The following is a 14,177-nucleotide window of genomic DNA, read 5'->3' as shown; positions in this document are numbered from 1 at the left end:
TGCCACCCCAGATGCTGCTTCTAGCGGACACAGTTCAAACACTCGATCTACATTATCTTGCTTCGTTTAACAAGCCTAGGACATAACCCTGAGGCTATGTGATGCAGAGAGGGGGAGGGGTGCCTCTCGTTTAGAAGCCAGCTTCTGTTCTGGCCTATGAACTTCACCATTCTCCTCGTTTGCTCCCGTTTTTTATAACTGCATCACTCCTCACTTCTTTATCTTTATTGAATCATTTCAATTGGTCTTTTTATTCCATTTTTCAAATTCATTTATTTTGTTTTTCATTTTTGACCTTATTGATGAACTAACTTTTTTTTTCTTTTCCCTGAGTGTCAACTTATAAATTCGGCCTACATTATTCCTGTATGCTTATCTCTCATGAACTTGTTGGATGGGGAAGACACACACACACACACACACACAAACACACAAATTTTAAAAGCATGATGTCTTTTTAACTATGAGAATAATCTTTTTCTCTGATGTGTAAAATATGTGCAATGATCTTGTTTAATAAGTGCAGGAAGATAATTGCATTTTATGCAGCACTAGTGTTCAATACACATGATTATAAGTTTCAAGAATCTCCAGTAAAACACTTGAGGATATTGTTGTCTTTAAAATTCAGAACCATGGATTACATCAGGCATCTACAATTTACATGGCATTTAATCAAGAGGTCACTTCTACTCTTTTCTATTTTTACATCTAATTAAAACAATTGTAGGACTATTATGTTAAAAAAAAGATGGATTGCAGCTTTAAACATTCTAGTCTAATATTTACTATGTTTCCTTCACTTGAAGATCCTATATCTGAAAAAGATTCACTGTTTTTTATTGTTATAAACTGTGCCAATATAGAACAGTATATCATTTTCTTATCTAAAAAGCATATCCAAAGCCAAGTTATTGCATAGTCAATTAGTCAGTGTAAGTTTATTTCTCTAAGTATAAAACTACAGAGTAGTTATGCAGTGACCCCAGCTGGGGGCGCACTTTTGTTCATTTCTATTTGTGTTGCTTATGCTCTTACAGAAATGCAGGGGAAACAATGGAGGGACGCGCACGCTCCTCACACTCCACTCTAATAGTGGCTGTATCAAAGGAATGGAGTTAGGCTGCAGGTTGCAGTGGGGAACCTTCCTACTTTTATCCCATAGATTTCTGTATTGTTGGTTTTTTTTTTTTAACAACACATTGAACATGTTTTAAACACAACAGTCAGTAAAATAGCATTAGTCATAGTGAATTGTGTTTCCTTCCAGTTCCACAGCCTCCCAGACTAGAACCCCAGGAACCAAGCTCTGCTACCAGCACAACAATTGCAGTGTACTGGAGCGTGAACAAGGAGGATGTTGTGGACTCATTCCAGGTATACTGTGTAGAGGAGCCTCAGGATGATCAAGAAATAAATGGTAAGATTGCTGCAGAGCTACAGATGCTGGCATATATTTCTGCATCTTACTGTAAATTAAGGTCCTATACACGTGACAATTGTATATAAAAATATATAAATTAAATTGTATATAAATAAATATATACACATTAAGATATTATACTTCCACAAAGCATTTTTTAGCCACTTACAGGAATGATAACAAAATCCTTCAACAACCACATACTACTATGTTAGAGGAAAGGAACAATCTGGAAATTGGTATCAGGGGAGAGCATTCAGATATCACAATGGTCAACACGAGCATTGATACTGAGATTCAGATTAGACTTTGAGGGCTCAAAATAACAGGAGCAAGTAAGCGATGCTCATCTTCATGAAGGCAGTGTCATCCGAACGTTTCAGAGAGATGGAGGTTTAACTGTGCTGAAGTCTGAGAGACAGTGTGGTGTGCTCTGCTCCGTAGAGGGGAGGTGAGCTGTACATAGGCCAGTGTCCTCCACAGTAAGTTTCATGCACACACAACACTGAGTATCAGGTTTGTAGATTCAGAGTTCGCAATCCTCAAGGTGTGGGTCTAGGTATGGTATAGCCATCCAGTGGCACCTAGTAATGGGAGATAGACGTGACACTGCTTAGCGTGGAGAACAGATGGCAGACCTCCCAAGCTAAACTTTTGTGCAGATCTCTCTGCTCAGAACTTCTGATGAGGCCTAAGAGCAGGCAGCTTGAGGTTGTATATCCTGATGAGTCAATCAGTGCGGGGAGTGCTGGCATTCGGTGTTGCTTGTTGAAGACAGACCCACATGCTTGGGAAATTAGATGAGCATGTGGCAGTATCAACAACCCATTGCAAAACGCAGGAGCCCAGTTATAATGAGGAAAAATATGGTAGAATATCTCACTGTTGCTAAGACTTAACAATTATTTTTTAAAGTTGATTATTTTTTTTTCTTAAAGACAGGGTCTCATGTATCCAAGACTGTCCTGCAATTCACTTTGTAGCTAAGGATGACCTTGAGGTTGTGGTCTTCCCAGGCCTATTGGCTAAGTGCTAGGATTCAAGGAGTCACTATACACCTGGTTAACATGGTCATGGGGACCAAACCCATGGTTCCTCCATTCTAGGCAAACGTTCCACCAACTGACCCACAAAATCTAAATCTTTTGAAATGTAAAGTTAATTTAGACAAAAGTTTCTGTGGAGGTAACTGTGGGCACAGTATAAAGTTGGTTAAATCCATCTCTAGAGACAAAAATGACCTGTTACCATATAACAGTGACGATGTATTATGTGACTCTGACAAAAGACCATACGCCAGATATTTCCTGGGGAGTTACAACACACACATATATCTACTTGGCCCATATAGGGAGCCATGACAGACCAAATTATAGATAACATCAAAACCGAACTTGGGGAACCAATGAGTTTTATTGGGTGACTTACAGGAATATGAAGGGTTATTCACAGGAGCAGGCATGACACAAAAACAGCTACATCATCAAAGCCTATCCCAGTGTGGGTGACAGATCACAGAGCTGGAAACCTGGAGCACACTTAACAGTCTGCAGTCAGCTCAACAGGTTAGAGAAGCCTTTCCAGATGGCTCAGTTGGTCTGAACCTCTTCCAGAGAGTTCAGCTGGTCTCTTTCTTCTAGGTGTCTGGGGTTTTGTCAGAGTCATCTATGTAGTATGTCTTTTCTGAGAGTGACTCTAAGCAGTCTTTGATGTTTATTCTTAGGGGAAGGGGGAAGGGTTAAGGGGAAGAGGGAAGGGAAAGAGGGAAGGGAGGAAGGGCCTAGTGAATCTAATGAGTTTCAGGGACTTCCTGAAGCTATTTGAATTGTTTACTTTTTATTGTAAGGAGCTTCCCTTCAGGATGGACTGTTTTAATTGTGAAGAAAATAGCAACACAATACCACATGCCAAAGTGTTACAGGCCATTTACACATGGAAAAATGGATATAGGGTTAAATAATTCTCCCATGGTCACATTAAGTTATTCATGATTGGGTCAGGAGTCAAACTGATCTTTCATTGATAAACAAACCTGTTTATATTTGTCTCTTTGCTTTGTTTTACACATGAAAGTCCATGTCTAGCCAAGATCTTTCTTAAGTTATAGTTAGTACTTGGAGTGCCTTTCCAGGGTGCTCATCCCACTCCATCACTAGCTAGAAGACTTCCTGTCCTGTGTCCTGTAGTGTCTCACTGTTTCAAGGCCTTGAAATGTGCTGGTGCACCTTGTTGAAGACCTACCCTGTGGTACTGTGGTGTGTATTGTAAGGTCTCCAAGAACAGGTGCCATGTGATTGCTGAAAGGAGTGTCTGAAGGGACAGCTCTGGTAAAAGCTGCAGTTGTTGGCTTCTGGACTACAGGGGAAGTGTTAGTGTTTGCAATATTCTTTAAACTATTGTTCTCCCCGGGCAGCCAAAGTGTCCTAAGTTTCTTTTGGGAAACAATCTGGGTTCTTAACTAGGGGTATTTTAGATGGTAACATTCAGGGCAATACAGAAGGATAACTAAAATTATCATATGCTAATTCCAGGGAGAAAATTATCATTTTTAAAGGAGAGAGCATTTCAGTAAAGATGATCAGATTGGCCTAACATGTAAGGCATCACTGGATGTGGTAGGTAGCTTGTCCCTATAACCCCAGTACTCCAGATATGGAAGCAGGAGAATGGTACATCCCATGCCAGTCTGTTCCAAGTGAGACCATGTATCAAAAATCCCCAAACCCTAAACAAATAAAAATCCAAAGGGACAGGCATTTGTAATAGCATTTAGTGATATTTACCTTAAAAATATTTAAATTAAAATCACTTAAGAAAATCTAATGTCTTGATTGAACCAATTTCAACTTCTCGTAATAACTTATTATCCTATCAAATTTAAATATGTCACTATAAAAGCAGAAATTTAAAAGGATTCTAAAATATGGAATGTGGAGGAAGCCCTGAGAGAATGTGTGTTGTTGTTATAAAGCTCAGCCATGTTGAGAACCTCAGTGCCTCAGGCCTGTGGGCGTGGCAAAGCCTTTCCTGGCTGAGGCTCAGAGTGGTGGCAAAGTCTTCCGGTGGTCCAAGGATGAGTGTTTAGGAATTATCAATCAGTGTACATAGAAACTATCAACCCCAGCCTTCTCTTCCTTGATGCTTACGGCCTGAGACTGTTTCCCTACCAAGAATAGTTAAATCAGCTCCTTGTTCAGCTGTATTTTATAAACCCACCTCCTTGACTGAAACATACTCCATTCCCAGCTGCAGCTGCTGATGCTGCATCACCGTTCGAGCACGTGGCCTCGCTCATCACAGCTTTTCTGTACATGTGGCTGCTTTTCGGGCATTTCTCCATCCCATCACCCTAGTTAGGCCAAGTCCTAAAGCTGTTCAGGGTGTGGCACTACAGTTCTTGAGAAACCATCAGGATCCGAGACCTTCGCAGTCATAGTGAGTGGCAGAATTGTTTACTAGTCTGTAAAGATGCTCCGCGGAGTCTTAAATACAAGCACATAGCTGTCCTTTCTGGTGATAGAGTCCTGTGGAATGTTGGCACTGAGTCTTAAGGCTTTTCTTGAAACTTTATTACTGAAATTTAAGGTGATACATGCGCTATACAAGTTTGATATTTGCTTTTGAAATCAATTACTTTAATTGTGGATCATGAATCTCAGAAATGTACTAACATTCTATTAGCTGTGATAAGTGTTCACTAGCAATACTACATATATCTTTCTAAGTATCAGTTTTTAGAGAGCTATTGCGTACTTATATATCCTAAGAGAAAATTATCACAAATAATATTTGTAAAGTTATCAGTTTGAGTCTTCTGTAAAATTTACAGACTATGTTTTTCAGTAACTAATTTTTAGTTTATTATATAAGACATCTTTGAATTAATAATTGGGTCTTGTGCTAGAACTGGTAGAAGAATATAGATTAACAGTGAAGGAAAGTTGCTGCATATTTGAAGACTTAGAACCCGATCGATGTTACCAAGTGTGGGTGATGGCTGTCAACTTCACCGGATGTAGCCTGCCCAGTGAAAGAGCAATTTTTAGAACAGGTAAGCAGATGCTAAGATGTTATTATGAGTTAATAATGAGTTCTTCACAGACTCTTGTCATCAACCAGTAAGTATTTAAGAAGCACTAGCTATGCATTGGGTATTGGGCAAAATGCTGGGTATAAACTAAGACTGCACTGGGGTTTAGGGTGGAGCTCATTGGTAGAATGTCAGTCCAGCAGCACGAAGCCCTGGGATCATCCCTCAAGTACAATAACAATAGCAACAAGATGGAACACTTGGTCTCGAAAAAACAAAACAAAACAAAACAAAAAGATGGAGTGCTTGTTTGCAAGAAGGTCAGAGTTAAGCTGAGAAGTTAAAAACCAGAAGATCATTAGGAATGGTTGACGAGGGCCTAGGCTTACAGGCGTTAACTATGATAACACACAAGAGAACGCCAAGACAGACAGGGGAAGGGCAGGCAGACCCAGGAATGGCTCCCTAGAGCTGAGAACTGCACAGACTGCGTTACATCAGCAGTTCTCAACCTGTGGGTGGTGACCCCTTTGGAGGTCAAATCCAAAGGCTCACAGATCATATATTTACATTATGATTCATACCAGTAGCAAAGTTACAGTTATGAAGTAGCAACGAAAATAATTTTATGGTTGGGGGTCAACCACAAAACTGTATTAAAGGGTCACAGCATTAGGAAGGTTGAAAACCACTGCTTTAAAAGATAAGCTGGCCTAGAGCAGATTCCTCTTAAAGAAAACTTGAGCAGACATGAAGTATCCACTGGGGTATGAGGCACTGGAAGAGCTTCCGTATTCCTTAAGCTTGACAATAAGGAAAGACACCATTTTTAAAAGGCTTAGCATGTAAGGTATAATTGCAAACTAGGACTAGACTTCCTTACATAGACGTGAGAAAACCCAGACTGGTTTCAGCCATGGTCTTCGACTGGGAATATACTCTCATGGTGAAATCTTTTTGCCAAGCGCTCTGAGACATATAGCAAAGGCTGTCTTGCCTTTAAGATCACTGCAGCCACCTCAGGCAGGAAGTAGCTTATTCCTGCCCATTGGTCCTTTATCCTTCTCCCTGCCTTTAAAAGCAAGCATTTGGCCCTGCATGGTGGCCCATACATAGACTCCCAGCCCAGCATTTGGGAGGCAGAGGGAGGAGTTCAAGGTTCGTAGCAAGTTCCAAGGCAACCTAGGCTACATAAGACCCTGTCTTAATAACTTAAAACACAGAGGCAGACGATTCTTTCACCCAAATCTTTACTGACCATATACTGGGGACAAGATTATGTCTACCTTTCAGGTAAAAGGAGAAGGGAAAGAATATTTGTATTTGTTTATATAGTAGTTATATAACACAAACACTCTGGGTCTCATTAAAATCAAATTTTGGGGGACTGTTAGGGGATGGGAGAGAACCTGACAGTTTGTAGTGCAGAAGAAGGTGAGATACTTTTAGCTATATGTGTGTGTGGAGGGTTGTTTGGTTTTTGTTTTTTTTGTTTGTTTTTTTTTTTTTGTTTTTTGTTTTTTTTTGTTTTTTAAATCTCCTTTGAGTTTTTAGCTCAATTTTTTTTGATACAAAAATTAAAAATAAAGACATACTTAAGTAATCTTCTGAGAGTTGCCCCTGGTCTGTGACTAACTTGTCTCTATCTCGGTCAGCACCGTCCACAGCTGTGATTCATGTAGAAGACTGTACTGTGTGTTGGAACACTGCCACTGTCAGATGGCGGCCTGCCAACCCGGAGGCCACCGAGACCTACACTCTGGAGTACTGCAGACAGCACTCTCCTGAGGGCGAGGGCCTGAGGTAAGGCCTTCCACAGTGAGGCTGCCGGGAGCCCAGAATCCATGCTCCAGGCCCCACCCCGGCTATCTATCTGAGCTTATGCTTACCCAGCAAGAAAAGCATCCTTGAGTCCCGCTGAGCTAATTAAGCTGTTGACTTGATTTGCAGTGCCATCACCATTCATCAATGAACTCTGCGTCTATAATAGAACGAGCGCATGCTGCAATGCAGAATAATAACTCCCCTGTAAGAGAAATGTATGCAAATTTTAATAAAATAGAACATTCTTTGAAGTATATTTAACTTGAATCATTAGTCAGGATTTATGCACATTCTGTGCCATTTTTACTAGCTCTGTCAGAATAGGTACCACCTAACTCAGGAAACTAATAGTGAGCGTATGTGTAATGTAAATCTGATTGTCTCCACCATATATTAGCAACATAAAGGAGCTAATGACACATATATTATCACAGAGACAGACCTGCTTCTCCAAGAACATGAAGAATATAGAGATTCTTCTAGTGTAAAGGGAATCTGAGGCTCCCTCACTAAAATGATAAAGCTAAAATTTATCAAGGAAGGACCACATATCCTCTAGGCAGTTGTTAAATATTAACTCATCTATGAGGTGGTATTTCCTTACCTTCTGATGTCATGGCTATAGAAAGCCCCTTCATATACCATGATAAATATTTAGAGTACTAATTACTACTTACTAACTGATATTTTAATTTTGATAGAAGATATTTTTGGTTTTGCTTTTCATTTTTTTTTGTTCTTTAGCCACATTTACTGAGATAAACAATTTTGTCAGGAAGTTAGGAGTAATGGTATAAAATCAAACAACCTTTTAGTAATGTGTACTTAAGCTCTTGATTAGCACCATGATCGAGCAGCTATTTATTTAGTTATGATATAAGGTTTCATATGACTGAACAATAATTATAGTTTCTTTCAGGTTGAAGACAGGTGTTGCTAAGTAATGATCAGACAGTGTATTGGGTTTGGGAATATGAGGAAGGGTGGGATGCAGGCACTTCTGCAGAACTGAAAATGCAGTAAATATACAAACACAGCAGCCTGTCTGTGTATCTTCTGACTGCTGGGAGGTAAGCTTCAGGAATCATTAATGTTGTTTGGTTGGTTGCTATGTAAAGCCACCAATGTGTGTCAGTCTGAGAGCTCAGAAAAGCATGCTGTGATCTCAGGATAGTCTGACAGAGCACTGCCTGAGATCCAGGGCCTGATGCTGGCCCTGGTTCTACCCTGGGTTCCTGTTGGCTACTCTCCCTGAGCTGCTTAACCCTGGTTGCAGTCCTCTCATGCTTCATCTATCTCAATGGGTTTCCGTTTGCCAATCCCTGACACAGATCAATGACAGGGATGGGAGACTCTAGTCTGCTACCTTTTGGGCTTGTGAGGATCACATGAAATCAGGGACAGGAAAGATGTTTGACATTGCAATATGCCACCCAAATGCAAGGCTTTAAGAGGGAAGCCTTCCTTTGGCAATTGTGCTAGCCAATTTCCAGAAAAGGTTCCCAGGAGTCAGCCAACATTTGAGAGGTAAGCTCTGGTCAGCACAGAAATAAGGAACTCCGGTATTGTGATGGTGCTGGCCCAGGTACTTCAGATACCCTCACAAGGACTCTAACAAGTTCCTCAGCTAGCAAGTGACAGGGAGAATTCAACCACAGATTTGTCATAGTTAAAGGTTCAAATCCTTAGCCTCTGAGTAAGATTATTTAGGGACTCTTTAACTCTCTCTGCAGAGCCCTTGATGCTATGAGAATACAATTTTAGAAACCCCTGAGTCCTAGGGTGGTCTCTCCTACCATCAATGAGGAAAGCCAGTTCCCAGGAAAGATCAGCCTGTTCACAGGGCTCTGACGTGACTCATCTTCTGTGGCATGCACCTCCAGCTGGCATTTACATAAATCATTTTAGCACAGTTGGATACTCCAATCAGCAAAAATCTGAAAACCTTGAGACCCAGTAGCCATCTCACGTAGGGAATTGCGTTGTCATCTCATAAGTGTAGCTATAGAGAGAAGGGGAAGGGAAGAGCAGAGTAGTGTCCACAGAGGGCCGTCATGGTGCTGGGAGCTGCACTTGTTCTTCCTGAACCCCCAGTGACTCTGTGATCTAAGTAATGCTTTTGATGAAGTCAGAACCACAAAGTTTACGTGAGTTGGCACTTTATCAAACTATGCACTGTGAGTTTGGGGTTAGAATTCAAACCAAGGTCTGTTCTATTCATTCCATTAGTTTTCAAAGTCTTGTCTTTACAGACACTAAGCTGTCAGAGCCATCAGCCTGGCAACTGGGAGTTACTGAGTATCTCTAGTTTCCTTTGTCCCATGGAAAACAGATATCAAAAGATAACATATCAGCATTCACATCTCCTTTACTTGATCTTTTTCTTTTGCTTGATCATCACGGGGCCCTCAGAACTATAAAAGAGGGCAAAGAGACCAATAGGAGCTTCAGTTTTAGATAAGACAATGGTTGTCTACCAATTTTGCCAAAGCTAAAGTGGAATTTATTGAGGCATTAAGCTAGTCATTACTTTGTTCAATCTAGGCTTTGTCAATGTGTTTTTATTCTGTTGCAAGAAACTATCCGAGAGTCTAGATAAGCAGAAGTTTGCCGCAATGTTAGAACTGTTTGGAAATCCTTTGTCTCAGGGTGGATCTAGTCCAGCAAGTTTAAAACCAAGGAGAGCTCCACATGTTGAGTATTGTGGAGAGTCTAGAGCTGTGTTGGGGATGGAGCTGATTTCCAGTTAGGTGCTTAAAGGCCTTGCGTGGCAGGAAGTTCAATGTCCAGCCCATAGCTCAGACCTGACTTTCCAATTCCTGCTGAGTTTGACAATAGATAATCTTCTGAAGCAAGCAGATTTTTCTTGGCTGTAGACTCCTGCCATGCCTATCTGCCAAGTCTATTGCTGAGCTCCCATATCAGAGCCATCTCTTTTCCATAGAAGCCTCAGTGTTTCATATCCGTTTGGCTTCACTAGACTGAAATAACTCATCTTTAATCTCAGAGACTCAGGATAGCAAGTATCTCTTGTTTCTCTCATCTAAGAATCCAAGAGGCAAGGGAAATTCTGCTCTTTGAAAGTGTCCGCATGTCTCAGATCTCCCAACGAAACATCACTTCAGAGTCTGGTGTTTTGAAACTCTGTAAAATACTATTTATTATCTATATTATATATAGCTTAAACTTTATGATGCCAGCTATGGAGAACTAGTCATCTGGCATAATCAGTCAATAAAAAAAAACCCCACAGTTTTATTTTTAATCACCTCTACTTAATAATTCCTACTTTTTTTCTGTTGCATTAGAACCTCATTTGACATCATGCACAAGAGCCAATGGTTACAATGGTGTTGTGCCTTGGAAAGACCTGTGCTAAGTGTTGTCTGACTTCCTCCATTTGTTGATTCATTAAAGGGATTAGTAGATGCAACTATAGCCCCAGAGTCTGAGGAAGTGTCTGGCACTGCAGTTAGATCAGTTTAAGGATAATCTCAAAATAACAAATTGAATAAAGTGAATGCGTTCACTTTAGTGTTTAGATACTGAACAGGAGAAAAGATGAGTCTAACGTGTCAGTGGAAAACTTTCCTGTGGATCACTGATAGAGAAAACCATGTAGAATCCCACTTACCCACTGGTTTCATAATCTCTACCTATGTTCCAGGTTTGAAGAAACGTAGTATAGAGGGTCTTGAAGAAGACTGGAGTAGACGAAAGGTAGCATTTTCCCCATGTGGTTGTTTGTCAGAGCCTGGATCATAAAGTGGGCAAGGATTAGAACTCATCTGTAGACATCATCAAAGATCTGTTGATAAGCAAGAATGGATGGGATGAGTCAATCTCCTCTGGGCTTTGCCCACTTCAAGTCATATGTAACCAGCTGAAATCAGCAGCAAAAGAGAAGGAATAATAACTATATACATCTCCATTTTTTTTCTCACCCTATATACTTGGTGAGGGAGAACCTTTAAAACTCTGGAATGCTTTAGGAAGAAGAATTGAAATGAAGAAAGGAGAGAAAAGAATCATGCCCACGCCCGCACCTATATCCACGTATGCGCACAAGCATACCCACGCCCATGCCCAAACCCAGGGCCACGCATGTGCACACACTCTTGTACTCATGGAGGAAGGGAGGGCACTGACTCACTGATTGTGGTAAGGCTGGCCACTCTCATTTCAGCAGCCAGAATGAAATTATCCATCCGAGGACTTGCGTTCCTTCTCCCAGTGTGATGACCTCTTAGATATTCTACTTTAAGACTAACAGCGCTGGTGCTGGTGCTGGTGCTGGTGCTGGTGCTGGTGCTGGTGCTGGTTGGATTCTCTGGGGTTGGGGTGGGGGTTGAATGGAATGAGCCGGCCTACTGCGCCCCGACACAGTGTCTGAAATAGCAGAGCAAAGGAGCTTTTTCATAATTCTTCTAAATTTTTTTTAAATGTGGGCACCCAAGTATGGTCCCAGCTAGTCACCCCTGTTGGGACTGGAGGTGTGGAGGTGGGTGGGAATGACGGTCCCTGGCTTGTGTGCCAGATGGAGGGTCTCCTAGTCAGCTTCTTCCTGTTTGTCTTTGAATGCTTTCCCCAGGTCGGGTGGGCTCAAAACACTTTCAATTTTTTTTTTCACCACTCTGCTGTTTCCTCAGCTGCTCTGTCTCTCCTCTGCAGAGAGAAGTCAGCAGAAGTGTGGGTGGAGGAGGAAAACTGAGAGAAATATAGTACAGGGATTAGCTGTGTGGGCCGTGCAGAGAAGTTGTGCACTGAATGACAAATCTGAGAGACGCAATACTCCACAAATTAGCTGGGAGTGAGCTTCCTGTCACTGCCTCTACCTTAGGCTGTGGTGTCCGGAGGTCCTCTCTGGGCCACACCTTTGAGGGTGAGCATCCTTAGAAGGGTCTGCTTGGGTGCTGGGCCTGTGAATCCACTATGTATGCTGCCTCCAACTGGAGCAGGAACAGAGTTGCCACTTACAGTCAGGTGCTCCAGCCGGAACCCCTGCTGCTCTATCCTTACCAGCAACCAGGAGGAACCCCAGTTTCTGTCGTTTTGAAAACTTTCTTAAGCTTTCAGGTAGATAGGTGGTGACTGACCATGAGGCAACAGCAAGTATTTTGACCTTCTCTGTAGCGGTAGGTAAAAGAGACAAATACTGCTCCAGACTTGCTTTACAGGGTCCCAGGAGGATCACTAACAGGCTGAGCCCAAATTCACTGAGTAATTAAGAGGTAATAGGTTATGCTTATGTGGAATTGTTTTTCTGATCCCTTTGCAGAAGCCATTGGGAGAGGAGTAACGCGATGATTTCCCCCAGTGTTCTCGGCATTTAGCGTTTCCTTAAATTTTCGGTGATGAGCCTAGCCTTTATTGGCTGAGCCACGTTTAACCCAGGCATTCAGCATTTTCTGAGCAAAGTCTTTCTACCTGAAAGACTACAACTTGACTGGCCATTTGATACCTCACATCCTCCTGGTTGTACATAGAATCTCAAATAATGGGAACACAACCTGTTCTCCACTTCAGTTATGCTATGTCTGTTTCCTGAAGGGCATTCCCAGCAAAGGACTCTGGCACAACAGAGCCCCTAAGACAGCTCTGTGGGTACAAGAGCCAAATAATGCAAGGGGAGAAGGCTGTCAGAAAGATCAGGCTGAGAACAGAACCTCAGTGGAAGATAAGCTCCAAATTTGAACTTGCTGTCAGCTTAAATGAAAACAGAGGAGAGGGGGAGAGATTGAGAGAGAGGAGGAAAGAGATTACATAACTCACTCCTCTTTTAAAAGGAAGCACAACATTTCACCAAGAGAGACAATTATGTTCCATGACATTCAGCTGTGAGATGAATTTTTCATGGAGATTTTTATATAAGGGCTCTTAAGACAATAGTCGTCTCTAAGAGCAAGTTTTACAAAAGATGCATAAACAGACCTATTAATCGTTTTCAAACAATGTCTGAATGCAGAGGTGTTAAATCACTGTTCTCAGCAGACTGGCCTAGGAGACCTCAAGTAACTGTCCACATAGATGACCGGGGGGGGGGGGCAGTAAAGGAGAACTCGGAGGATCCAGAGAAATTAATATTATCTGAGTCCTGAGAGCCTCTGTCGGAAATATAAACAGTGTCTATTGTTCAGGCTTTGGGGAGTAAAGATGGAGGATCCAGGATCTTTCTCCTGGATTCTTTGGCTCACATTGATTTTCTGACAGATTTGAGCCATGGGAAAGCCCAAGCCCTGTTGTTGTCAGTGTGTAGTGCCTGCGTTGTTTTTCTGCACTGTTATAAAATAATGGTGATATTTAGTAACACAGAGTCTCATAATATCCTTATTTATCAAAAGAAAAATGGTTCTGTTAAAATTTTATTTACCAAGTCTTTTTAACTGTGGAAAATTAGGATATAAAGAATTTTCTTCTTAATTCTGGTTTAACTGAGTTTGCCCCACCTTATAAATTTTCTATATTTATGGCTAGTTAAGGATTTATACACAGCTTCAAATGCATGTATGCTAATGTCTTTTGTGTTTGTGTTTGTGTTTTGTTTTTGTTGTTGTTGTATTGAGAGATGGTCTTACTCTGTAGCCAAAGCTGGTTGGAATTTTCAGGAATCCTACTGCCTCAGTCTTCTGGGTGCTGAGATTACAGCCATGAGCCACCATCCTGGCTTGATTTTATATTTAATATTGTTTATGTTATGCAGTTTCCCTTTTCCTTCATTCCCCTCCCTATCCGATAAAAGTCAGCTGGGATACTTGCAAAATTCAGGTGCCTGGGCCTCTCCTCGGGAACCCAGTTCAGAAGCTGTGTGAGGTTGACCCATGCTGGGAATCCCAGCATCCTAGAGGCTGAGGCAGGAAGACCGGGAGATGGAGGCCAACATAGCTTACAAGTGAATTCAAG

The 14,177-nt window shown here is 41.5% G+C and overlaps 1 protein-coding gene and 1 long non-coding RNA gene across 4 annotated transcripts in view; one reads left to right on the top strand and one right to left on the bottom strand.

Moving 5' to 3' along the window:
• Nucleotides 1–14,177, top strand: part of Cmya5 (cardiomyopathy associated 5) — a 104,012-nt gene that overhangs the window by 74,026 nt on the left and 15,809 nt on the right. Inside the window, exons 7-9 of the mRNA NM_023821.3 lie at nucleotides 1,271–1,420; nucleotides 5,328–5,474; nucleotides 7,109–7,256. Of these exons, the coding sequence (NP_076310.2) occupies nucleotides 1,271–1,420; nucleotides 5,328–5,474; nucleotides 7,109–7,256 (445 nt within the window). The remainder of the gene's footprint in view (nucleotides 1–1,270; nucleotides 1,421–5,327; nucleotides 5,475–7,108; nucleotides 7,257–14,177) is intronic.
• On the bottom strand, nucleotides 1,175–11,707 carry Gm31745. 3 transcript variants are annotated; one of them, XR_382754.4, is made up of 4 exons: nucleotides 11,427–11,707; nucleotides 10,912–11,085; nucleotides 7,343–7,479; nucleotides 1,175–2,007 (listed from the first exon to the last, which is right to left on the bottom strand). It is a non-coding gene; the product is annotated as a predicted gene, 31745 (long non-coding RNA). The 3 variants fall into 3 exon arrangements; XR_382752.4 differs by having other exon boundaries at nucleotides 11,431–11,707; XR_382755.4 differs by having other exon boundaries at nucleotides 10,912–11,031; nucleotides 11,431–11,707.

This window comes from Mus musculus, chromosome 13 (assembly GCF_000001635.26).
Source record: "Mus musculus strain C57BL/6J chromosome 13, GRCm38.p6 C57BL/6J".
Taxonomy (NCBI): Eukaryota; Metazoa; Chordata; class Mammalia; order Rodentia; family Muridae; genus Mus; species Mus musculus.
This window is presented reverse-complemented; position numbering and strand designations above follow the sequence as displayed.